Source organism: Mastomys coucha, unplaced genomic scaffold (genome assembly GCF_008632895.1).
Source record: "Mastomys coucha isolate ucsf_1 unplaced genomic scaffold, UCSF_Mcou_1 pScaffold15, whole genome shotgun sequence".
Lineage (NCBI taxonomy): Eukaryota > Metazoa > Chordata > Mammalia > Rodentia > Muridae > Mastomys > Mastomys coucha.
This window is the reverse complement of record NW_022196897.1, coordinates 160,682,666-160,694,269: the sequence shown is the minus strand read 5'-3', so window position 1 is coordinate 160,694,269 and position 11,604 is coordinate 160,682,666. Positions and strand designations below refer to the sequence as shown.

The 11,604-nt window shown below is 50.2% G+C and overlaps 2 protein-coding genes and 1 long non-coding RNA gene across 4 annotated transcripts in view; 1 reads left to right on the top strand and 2 right to left on the bottom strand.

The window, feature by feature from the left end:
• Nucleotides 1–9,911, bottom strand: part of LOC116091495 (guanine nucleotide-binding protein G(s) subunit alpha isoforms short) — a 62,084-nt gene extending 52,173 nt beyond the window's left edge. Inside the window, exon 1 of one of the 2 annotated variants that reach the window (XM_031372933.1) lies at nt 9,893–9,911. In XM_031372933.1, coding sequence (XP_031228793.1) covers nt 9,893–9,902 — 10 coding nt within the window. In that variant the 5' untranslated portion in view covers nt 9,903–9,911. The remainder of the gene's footprint in view (nt 1–9,892) is intronic. The other variant, XM_031372932.1, reaches the window with a different exon arrangement.
• LOC116091496 (neuroendocrine secretory protein 55) overlaps nt 1–11,073 on the bottom strand; it is a 53,248-nt gene extending 42,175 nt beyond the window's left edge. Inside the window, exons 1-2 of the mRNA XM_031372936.1 lie at nt 10,853–11,073; nt 9,893–10,757 (exon numbers count right to left, since the gene is read on the bottom strand). Coding sequence (XP_031228796.1) covers nt 9,935–10,687 — 753 coding nt within the window. The 5' untranslated portion in view covers nt 10,688–10,757; nt 10,853–11,073 and the 3' untranslated portion in view covers nt 9,893–9,934. The remainder of the gene's footprint in view (nt 1–9,892; nt 10,758–10,852) is intronic.
• Nucleotides 316–11,604, top strand: part of LOC116091498 — a 29,222-nt gene continuing 17,933 nt past the window's right edge. Inside the window, exons 1-3 of the long non-coding RNA XR_004119051.1 lie at nt 316–429; nt 8,960–9,057; nt 10,696–10,901. This is a non-coding gene — a long non-coding RNA (uncharacterized LOC116091498). The remainder of the gene's footprint in view (nt 430–8,959; nt 9,058–10,695; nt 10,902–11,604) is intronic.

Below are 11,604 nucleotides of genomic sequence, written 5' to 3'. Positions count from 1 at the left end.
TTCAGACCGGAAACCGGATATGGGTGGGAGGTCCAATAGGGGGCGCCGCGTTGGAACGCCCAAAGAGGTTGTGCTTGCAGGGTTGGGTGGAAGCGGTTGGCGGGCGGGCGTATGGCGGCCAGGCCTAGAAGGCCTCGGTCGCCGTGAGTGCCTTGGGAGCCAAGCTTTTTGATGCCCTAAATCGCCAAGGCTAAGGTGAGAAGGTCAGGGACCCCCATGGCCTATCCCTTGGGCTCATGATGGCGGTAGGCTAACCCACTACACAGAGAGGGCTATCGCCGAGGCTCCGCGGAGAGAGGCTTTTCCAGGGCCTGGAGGTGGTGGGCCAGGCCTATGGAGAAAGAGAGCTTACTGCTCCGATGCAGACGAGCAGTACAAGATGGACAGATTTCATTTCCCAGAGATGCTGAACCCTGCACAAGGTGGAAGGTCAGTAGACGCTGAGGTTGGAGACCCAAGGAGACCGCATGCGGATCTTGTGGGCTCTCCAGGCCTCTCACACCCATCCCTAAAGCACCATTCATCAAAAAAAAAAAAAAAATGGGTTCAGGTTCTCTTTGTTCAGACATTCTTATGATCTGTGAGAATCCTTTGTTCCACATTCTTTCTTATATCATGCTTCTCTGACAGGGAGAAACATCCAGAATATGCCAGTCTCCTTTTGAAAGAGCAGGACGGCATGAAAATGGAAAGAGAAGGCCTCCAATAGGAGGGGTTGCAAAGACCAGATGGAGAAAATGGCGCCTCGAATGGGTCTCCATAGCAAGATGTCTTGACTGAATAGAAGGGGTGGGGCAGAACGGGTACACCTTTACTTATGTGGAACAAAGAGTCCAACCTAAGGGGGTGTGGGGCCTGGTTACGTAAATGATTGGACACCTTTGCTCCTGTAGAAGCTGTGGAAAAGAAGGGAGAAAATGGATGTCCTTTCTGAGGTATCCATGCAGCATCCGGGCTCTTTGGGCAGGAAGTGAAGAGGAGGAAATGGGGTAGATGATGAAAGGTGTGTTTTTCTCCCCCCTTCGCAGATCAAATTTGAATCAAGTTTTTAGAAAGGGCAGAACCAACATGGAGGGTGGTTCCGATAAAGGGAACAAAGGAAGTGCTGTGCACAAAGAAGCTGCAGCAGCGGAAGCCCTTAGAGGAGAGAGATCCATACACAATGGATAAAAGACTTAAGGGTTTCAGGGGCTTCCTGGGAGCTCTCGCATTAGGCAAGTCACAAAAGGCGGAGGAGTCAAAGACTACCACCTGGGTTGTGGACACTGGGAATTAGAGGAGAGTCAGGGAGGGGCTGGTGCGGAGGTAGAGTTTTATTTCAGACATGGCAGGTTTGAAAGGAAAATGGACGGTCTGAGAGATTTTTTTTTACAATCAATTTCCGGGAAGGAAAGGTCTGGAGTTTAGGAGAAGGGTAGGAGGCAAAAATTCAAATTATCCACCAACCTTACTAAGGTTTGAGGTAAATGAGCCAGATAAAATTTCTCCAGTGGAGGAATATAGCCAAGGAGAGGACAGCTGGAGAGAGCAGGGCAGGCTCCAGAGGCGGAAGTGGGAGCAGCCCTTGTGTATGCATCATGGCTTCTCGGCCTCACACTGGGGACTTGGGTCAGGTAATGTTTTGCTATGGTGACTGTCTTATGTGAGGCAGGATATTCTGTGGCTTCTCTAGTCTCTACCTACCAGATGCCAGTACCATGCCCTTAGTATTAATAATATCAGTGTCCTCAGAGTTGGCACAGATATCCTGATACAGAATTGCCCCTGGTTGGAAAAGCGCTAAGAGTCTTCACATTGATTGACTTTAAAAAGGAAAAAAAAAAAAAAAGCACTTTAATTTAAAGGCAAATTCATAGTGGGAAAGATGGAGCACAGGGATTAATACTGATAATCGTGATTAATAATGATAATAGTATACCCTGCCCTGTGCTCTCAGTTTCCTGTAGTGGCCTAGAGCTGAGTACAAAGGCTCTGCTGTACACCAGCAGGAGTTCAAGAGGGCCCTACAGAGAAGCTGAGCAGTGCAAGAGAGGTGACTGGAGAGCCTGGCCAGAGGACTCGGGGAGCCCAGAATGGTAAGAGCTGGAGGTGGTCAGTTATCAGTTGACTGGGACTCACCTTGGTGGGATTCACTGTCTAGTGCCTGTCCAGGTTGGTGACCTTGCTGGCTCAATACATGTCTGACATGATTGTTGCGTGGTGGTGAGTGCCTGGGCTGGAGCCTTACCCTACTAAAGAGTGAGGTTTCGAATGGTCTGACATGATAACTCTATCCTAGGAAAGGATCTTTTTCCTCCCCTCTTACTTGTGTGCGCGCACTCATACGCACGCACACTTGAGTGAGTGCGTTCACAAGGAGGTCAGAAGACAATTTGTTGGAGCTAGTTCTGGGCGCCTTGTGGGTTCTATGACCCAAGCACCTTTGTTTACCCATCTCACCGGCTCCCTGGCGAGAGCTATGGTCATTCTTCCAGCTGACTTTGTAATGGCTGTGATGGGGAAAAGGTAAATGCTGAGAGATGTGAGTAAAACGAGGCCACTAGCAAGTCACGGAGCTGTGGGCAGGAAAGGAGTGAGTGCCGAAGAAGGCTTCATAGGTGGGAAGGGCAAAAGCTAAGTTTGGGGTCTCTACCCATCCACACAGTAATGTGCTAGAGTGACAGGCTATAAGGGAGATGGCATGTCAGTTGGGAGAACAGGATTTTCTGTGTTAGAAAGAAGTGGTAAAGTCCTGTTTCCATTGGGCTCTGCTTCTCTGAGGAAAGTCAGCCTGCTCAGTGCAGCTGGCCCAGGTGCCCAAATGAGAAATAATCAGGTGACCTCTTGAAAGTCACACTAACCCGAAAGAAGCTGACTCAACTTCATCACCTAAAAAGGCAAGGTCCCACTTTTCTGTGCTACCCTGGGCTGGGTGCTTGTTTACAATCAACAATTGTATTTATACTTATATTTGGGGGCTTTTTTTTTTTTTAATAGTTCTTTTTTTCCTTTTGGGGTTTTTGTTTTCTGCCAAAAGCCCAAGGCCCATCCAGATATCTCAAGTAACTGCTTCTTAACGTTGATTTAGCTACAAAAGAGAAAGCTGAGGAGGAAAGGCCCCTTGGGTAGAGGGGAGGGTGGAGTGAGCAAGATTGGGGGGCACAGAAACCAGGAATAGCAAGACCATTGGCAGTAAGGTTCCTTTTGGTCTGTGGCTTTGGGGAAAGGGCAGCCTTATAGGAGGCCTTCTCTGCCTATAATACATATAGGTATGTATAATAGACATATATTATGTGCCATTAATTTCCAGGCAAAGGAACCAGGTGCAGAAAAAGAGAAGATAGAAAGAGGATTGAGGCAAACGCTAAGTCATTCAGCCTCCCAGTGGCAAAGGTTTCTGAGTGTTTCCCTGAGTAGCAATAAGACTTAGAAGCTGTTCAATTAATTACTGTTCAATTAAGACTGCTGCAGCCCTCCCCCCTCTCTCTGACAGCCTTAGCCGGTGGAGGCAGCAGCAGCTTACTGCTGTCTGCAGAAGGGGCTGTGTGGGGCTGGCCTGTTTGAGGCAAATGCTAATTAAAGGGAAGATGTCCCTAACAGATTGGGCAAGATACTGGACTAGGGGCTGGTGTGGGGCTCATGTTAGGGGCATAAAATTATATTTATGAATACAGCTGGTAAACTCACGGATGAAAAGCTATTACACAAGGTCAGGCCCCTCCCTCAGGCTTATTAGCAGTGGCTCAATCTCAATGGCTTTCTTTGTGGAAGAACCACCAAATTGTGCCTTAGCATGCCATGCTCCTGCCACCTGTGCCTGCACAAGGTGCCCACATTTTGCTGGGGTTTCTTTGTGCAGAACAGCTGAGAATGCAGCTGAAGTCACTGAGGGAGAAGTGCCTGTTCCAGATGAGAGAAATAACCAGGGGAAGGGTGCGGATCCCAGAAGGCAGTTTGGTTTTAATAGAAAGGTTATGTAAGATTTCTGTAACTCATGGTGGAAATTCTATGCACCCAGGGGCTTCTGGGCCTGAATGCTATTGGAATTTGAGGGGGATTGTGTTGTTCACCTTTTCACACAACCTCAATATCCAAAGCAAATTTTCCTAATGAAGTCTAATTGAAACCGACACATAAGCCTGGAGAATCAGACAGCTCTTGCCTGGGGGATGGAGAAACCTGCAGACTCTAGGTCTGCATTCCTGTCCCACTCAAGTATGAATGGGAACCTCAGAGGCTGGTCTTCCTTGAGTCAAAACCTAATGCTTTAAAAACCGTTAAGTAAGGTTAGTAGCTTTTAAGTATTTTTGGTTAGTGAACTGGCGGTATCCTTATGAGAACTCGGTTCTGTGGAAGTGAAGTTGAAATTCCTGGGCTAGGTCTGTAAGACCAGGACAGTCACCTCAAGGGTGACTGATCTGACATCTTCATTTAGTGCCTGTTAAAAACAGTCCTCCTAAGGCTGAGGTGATGATGCTCCTTGTTGCTCCTGGCCTCACCCTCCCTCTTCAGCCTGCCATATTTGGTTGTGTCCTCAATGGTTTGATCCCCTATCTCTTCAAAGTGCTTTTGTGTGCACCCAAAAAATGTGTTGGCTTTGTGCCTCCCGCTTGTACCTGTTGTCCAGAGCTCCCACCTACGTGCAGCTCCTTCCTGGCAGCTTCACGGCTTGTTCTTTTAGTCCCTGTAGTCCCACAGCCCTTTTTGCTTTCCTCACCTTGGGGCAGCCACATCCCCTTGCTAGTGTGTAACATGTTTACACTATAATAAGCTCATAGGAAAAAACATAGGGATGTGCTGCATTTGAGCCTGGAGAAGCAGCCTACGCCATCTCCCCTGGGTGTCCTGCCTCTGTTGGCTGAGCACTATCAATAACTGATGATGCTCCACACTTGTCACTAGGCTGTGTGTGTATGCTCCACACTTGTCACTAGGCTGTGTGTGTATGTACTCTGGCCCCCCGCCATACCATTTCTCCTACTTCACAGCTGGGGATAGGGCTCCCTATCTAGGAGACTTTGAGAAAACAAACACTAGTAAAATTTGACCAAATTTTTAAATGCCCCAAGGGGGTTAAAACATGAAATAAGTGGTCGATAAAAAGTCACTTAATTTGCAGACCAATTACAGAGAGAAGTGTTCGATTTGTTTGCCTCAGGTACTGGAGCCAATTTTGGCGTGTGTATTTGTGTCTGGCATGCTTGTGTGTGTATGAGTGGTGTGCTTGTGTGTGTTTCTGGTGTGTATATGAGTGTAGGTGTGTTTATGTGTATGAGTGTGGGTGTGTTTGTGTGTCTGAGTGTGGTATGCTTGTGTGTGTGATGTATATATGAGTGTAGGCGTGTTTATGTGTATGAGTGTGGGTGTGTTTGTGTGTATCTGGTGTGTATATGAGTGTGGGTGTGTTTGTGTCTATGAGTGTGGGTGTTTGTGTGTATGGGTGTGGGTGTGTTTGTGTATGAGTATCTGGTGTGTATATGAGTGTGGGTGTGCTTTGTGTATGAGTGTGGGTGTATGGTGTGTGTATGAGTGTGTCTGTGGTGTGTGAGTGTGTCTGGTATGCTTGTGTATATGAGTGTATGGCCTATGAGTGTAATGTTTGTGTGTGGATGAGTGTGTGCATGTGTGTGGTCTCTGAGGTGTGAGCATGAGTGTCTGGTGTGTTTGTGTATGAGAAGGTGCATGTATCTGGCATGTGTATTTGTGGTATATGTGTGTATGAGTGTGGTGTCTAGGGTGTGGAGTATTTGAGTGTCTGCTGTGTTTGTATGAGTATATGCATGTGTCTGACATGTGTATGCGTGCTTGTGGTGTGTGTGTATGAGTGTGTATGAGAGAGTGAACTTAGCTATTACCAGGCCTTGCAGCATATAAAAAGATTCTGTGAGTACTAAAACTAGAGACAGGGACCACTGGCTGGAAATGGCTGGAGAAAAGCCCCTGGGAGGGAATGACAGTGGACAGGTGGTGAAACATTTCGTTTATGCCAATAATCTAGAGCGTCTAAGCCGTTACTTAGCCTGCACTGTCAGCTGGCTGACTCCTGTACTCCATAGCTACATCCCTACTGGGCTTGTACCAACTGGGTTCCGGAAGGTTCCTTCATTCTAGACACAAACCACAGGGGGAGAATTGAATAAACATCAGGCCACACTCAGCATTGATAGGTGCTCTTAGGAATGCTCGATGGCGCTTCCCAACCCCTGCCCTGCCCCCAGGACTGGACGCAGTGAGTCACATGGTCTCTCCCAGCCCTCTTAAACCGTTTGCCACGAGCTGAAAGGATCTGACAACACAAACACTTGCTCATAGTTAGTGCTTTTTATTTAGTCAAACGTTTGAGATTTGAGAACGTCAATGGAGCTGGAGGCACAGCTCCACCCTCTGACACCATAAAGAACCATTTTGTTCTGCTAGCGCACTTTAAGAAGAAACTGAGGCAGAGGGGTGTGAGGGAAGACCTGAGGTAGTCAGCGAGGGTGGGAAAGAGGCACCCTGTCTCACCCAGTATCTTTCGCCTTTTGTCTCATTCTGCTGCTGTTTGGGTTTGGGAGGTAGGTTAATTAGTGCCCAAACCCCACACTAGGACATTCCGTGGGAGCAAAGGTATGGCTGAGTTTCCCATCTTGTTACTAAGTGGTACTAACTCATGACATCACTGGTCTCTGGCCCTGAACAATTGATTATCATGACTTGCTTTTGTGATGGGCCCGCTGTACTGCTTGCCCCCACACCGTGGTCTCTGCTCAGTTTCCTCATCCTCTTTTTCTCTTAGAGCATGACAAAAGGAGAAAATAAGTAAATCCATTTAAAAAAAAAAAAAACTTTATTCTTACCAGTTCTGATGTTTCAAGTTTCTTGTTAAGGGAACACAGCTGCTAAAATGTAGGCTTAAGAGTCAAAGGCTGTAAGCAATCCCAGAGGGTAAAAAAAGCAAACAGAAAACACACTTACAAATCGTTCTGGAGTTCACACCCTCCCACGTCACTCTCCAGGTCTCACAAATGAGGTTAAAAGTTTGATTGATAAACTAAAAAATACTTACATCTGGGTTTTACCACCACACGCTATTTGAACATTGCCACATAATTTAAAAGAAAGTCACTTAGAAGAAATTCAATAATCGCACCCTTCTGCCACAGAAGGAAGTTTTCCCACTAAGCAAACGCTTAATGCAGCAAAAAGTCCTAAAGATTGTGGCACGCAGTTTAATTAGCTTTGCCACCAACCCCCACCCTGGTCTTGTCCCGCGGTGCATCTCCCTCAGCAGTCGATCTAGGACGGGAAAGGACCAGCCAGCCCATTCAAATGCTAACCCCGCTTTAACAGGATGAGACAAAGGGCTAGTTAGGGATGTTTGAGGACCTGCTAGAAAAGCCCCCGGAAAAAAGGAAAGTCCTGAGCCTAGTGAGCGAATGAACTAGTTCACAGAAAATGGGCTTGGAATGGGCGTTTTACCAAAACCTCCCGTGTGGGTGCTGGGGCTCTCCCAAGGGTGGCATGCTCCTATATAGCCCGCTGGGGGTTTTCACTTGGAGTCAGGATAGCGCTAGGAAGGGGAAGGTGCCGAGAGGGGACGGTTGTGGGGTGGGTAGCAGGCTGGACTAATGCGTCTGCTGTGACTCAGGTAGACAGTGGAAGGTTACTAATAACAAAATGCGCGTTCCTGTTTGAATACCCCGGGCATAGACCTGTTAAACTTCTCACTTAGGCTTCTTTTGTTGTTGTTCTGTTGTTTTTTATTTTGGTTTGTTTGGGGGGGGTTGTTTGTTTGTTTTTATTTTTCCCCGGAAACGGGGTTTCTCTGCAGTCCTGGCAGTTCGGGAACTTGCTCTGTAGAGCAGGCTGGCCTAGCACTCAAGAGATCCACTTGCCTCCCCACCCCCACCCTACCCCCGCTGAGATTAGAGGTTTGCGCCACCAAGCCTGGCTCTGGGCTTCTATAAGAGCAACGAGAGGTGGGGGTTATAGAAATTGGAGACACTTTTAAATTTTTATTTATCCCAGCAACAAGGCAGCATCTTAATTTAGCTAATGAAAAAAAAAAAAAAACAACTGCTGAAAAAAGTGCGGCTTCTCCACCTGTTAACTAGAAACCTGTTGCTTGGTAAACTCAGGCTACTAATACATCACAAGACAAAATGGTACCTAACGTCAAGAAAACGTCACCATCATCGTTTATATTACCGAGCATTTTAACTAGGAAAGATAATGTTTCACTTAGGCAATTTCACGCTTTCAACCCAAAAGCCCCCGCCTCCTTTCCGCAGTCTACCAGCTCATTCTCTACCACTGCTAACAAACTGCTTCCCGCTGTTGATCAAAGACGCAATTAGCCGCAGTGCGCACAGCCCACCCTCACTTAAGTTCTGGGGGCTGCGACGCCATCCCAGGAAACGGGGTAGGTCCTGAAAGGAGACTACGTAATGCGTTCCTTCTAGCAGCTCTCCTCGTAGGAGCTCAGGAGCCCAGCCGTCTTTGATTTCAAGCTTTGAAACTGCTTTTCTTAACCAGATTTCCCAAATCATCCCATCAAAATATCTCAAGCCGTCGCAAGACCAGCCGCGCACACTTAAAAAAAAAAGTTTCTAAAGGGGTGAGATACAGTAGGTGCGTTTTACTTAAGATCAGCCTTTCTGCCCAAGGCTGAAGGGAAAGCATTCCAAGGTGTGTTACGAGCTCTGCGCTGGGGCAGATCACCGAAGACCTCCCCTCCCCCGCAGGTTACAGATTCCAAATACAGCCCCACCCGAGCTGAAGATAGCCAAAATGGCTGAGCGCAACCTCCCTGCCACCTCTCAGTCCTAAGCACAGCATCCGACATCTTCCCAGCTTGGGAAGCGCCACGATCTTTGGGTGCACCTCTGGAGGTGTCGGCGTGACAGCCACGACCCCCTGGCTCAGCCTGTGCCTTGGTCCGCTCTGCCTTTCCTCCCAAGACCACTTGGTCCGCCTCTCATTCCTTCTCTCCTGCCTCTAGGGCCTAGGCGCACAGTCCCGGACCTCTCCGGACAAGTCGGATCCGCCTAACCAGCTGCGCGATACCCCGATGTGATCCTAGCCGTCCTGCAAACCCAGGTAGCCCAGAAGGGCACCCCATAAAGATACCTCTACCTCCACTGAGTGTCCTCCAAGCACTATTCATTATCGAGAAACTCCTGTCTGCGCCGGAAGGTTGGCTTTAGGACGCACGAAAGAGGTGCGCGCGCCCCTTTTCACGATCTCAGGCCTCCTCGAACCTCCAGAGGTGAGCGGTGTTAGCCAAAACTGCTTGCACGGCGTGAGGGAGCACTGGCTCCAGGGTCCCGCGGCCCCAGATTGGCCATGCCGGTACCCGATTTCCAGGCTCCGCGCCGGCTGAATGCCACGTGCGACTTAGGCACCAGAGTTGTCACCCAATCCCAAACGCAGTTACTTTCTGCGCATTGCAATAGTGTAGCTATGGCGCAGCAGTCTCACATCGCCAAAGTTGGTTTCGTGCACCTCCATACCGAGCCCTGTGGGCTCTACCTAAAGCCAACTCCGTTGCTGAAGACTAAGTAACCTCTCTAGGAGGAGGAGAAGGAACGTAGAAAACAAGTGACTTACCTTTGCCGTTTGTGTGTGACTCCAAACCTGGGGCGCGCTGGGAATTCAGTGTGGCGCACCGAATTCAATGTTGCGCACCGGGTGCCAGCTCGGGGACCTCAGGTTGTCTCCAGCGAGGCTCCAGAAAAGCCTCGCCGTCCAACAAACCTTTGGCCTCCCAAGCGTCCCTGGGTGCTCTGGAGAGATTTGAAGAGCCCTCTCTCCTTTTCCGGGGTGTATTTTGGGTTGATTAATGGGCACTGCTCCCTTCCCACCTTGCCTCCCATCTGTCTCCTTCCTCCCACTCTACTGTCTCAGGGACCCCAGTTTGGTCAGGGCAACTAACCTTTATCCATGAAAACAAGGAGAATCTGGACGGAGTCACCCATTAGTGACGCCGGATGGGGATGGGCCCCTTTCTGGGAGGGGACTCCGGGGACTGGTCGCGACGGCGGGCTGGCCTCCTGGTCTTGCAGCGGCGGGGCTGCCTGTTCTCCTCCTTGCGCTCCTCTGACTCCTCGGGGTCCCGAGGATCCTGGTCTAAGGGCCCTCGCTGGGGCTCCTCCCCCTCGCTTGCGCTCTCAGGCTCCTGAGTGGTGGGCTGCGCACGTCTCGGGGAGGCGTCGGCGCTCTGCAACTTCAGAGCGTGCAGACGCTGAGTGAGTGACTGGTTGAAGGTGGCGCCTCGGGGGCCGCGCTCGTCCTCTGGCTCGGTTTCTGGCTCGGTCTCAGGCTCGGTCTCGAGTTCGGTCTCGAGTTCGGTCTCAGGCTCGGTCTCAGAATCGGTCTCGGTCTCGTAGTCGTCCTGATCGTACTCTAGGCACTCGGGGCGGGCCAGCTCAGGCTCAACCTCCTCGTGCTCGTGATCAGACTCGGATTCAGAGGACTCGGGGAGTACCTGTGCGGCAGCGGCAGCGGCAGGGGCAGGGGCAGGGGAGCGGTGGTGGGCGTTAAGGAAGCTCCGGCGCTGGGCGGCACGCTGCTGGGCACGGGCGTTGGAAGAGGCTAGGGCGCGGAGGAGAGCAATGGAGCAGGAGAGCCAGAGGAGAGCGGTGGCAGCCCGGCGGCCTATGGGCGGGCACAGGTCGTTGTAATTATGGCGAGCTCGGCGCCACTGCTGAGCCCGGGACCTGCGATCCATTCTCTTAGGCGCTCACCGAGAAGCCGACTCACCCTCTGGCTCTGCAGAGAGTGGCCCCACTGCGCAAGGACTGTTGGGGCCGAAAAGGATTCATCTTATGAGGAGAGAAGCTGGGGTCCGGAGACCCCAGTCTCACCTTGAGGCAAAAAGAAGGGAGGTACCTACCTTCCAACCACTGCGAACTTTCTAAAGCTCCGCGCCTCAGCTTGTGGCTGTAAGTAAAAGAAAGGGATGGGTAAAGAAGAGAAAAGGGTTGTCTCCTCCTGGCTCCTCTCGGTAAGTCTCAGACTCTGAAGTCTAAGACTCCGAGAGGTGCCTCCACTGATCCTCTCGTCTAGGAGAGGATAGAGGAGACTGAGGAGAGATGGGGCAATGGGGCCCTATAAAGTTGCGCGGACTTCTGCCGGGCATGTGCAGTAGGGAGGTGTTTGGGGGCGGGAGTGCCTCCCCGAGAGCTGTGCGGTGGCGCAGAGCTCATGGCTCAGACCCTAGTGGGCCGGCAGGTGGCAGGCGGGAACCTTGTTTGAGTAGATTTGGCCAAAGCGGCGAGGTGGGGGGGGGGCGCTGATATCGAGGTCTTGTGAGCGAAGGGAGTAAGATAGCTACAGGTTAGCGGATTTTAGAAGCCAAATGTAGATTCCTACGGGGGGTGTGTCCCCACTCCTCAACTTTTTCTCCATGAGCATAGCCACCAAACAACTGAAAACGAGAACACAAAACTATATATTCAGGGGAATTAGAGTCCGTACGTGAATGAACGTAAATGAGTGTTAATGACCGAAGAGCTCGAATGCTTGAGGATCAGAGCCTCAAGCAAACACTAATCATATCAAAGGTGGTTACTTTTGTCAGGGCTGTTAAAGTAACTGTAATTATTAGAGCAGCTTCCAAGAAGGTATGAACTCCGTTGACAAACA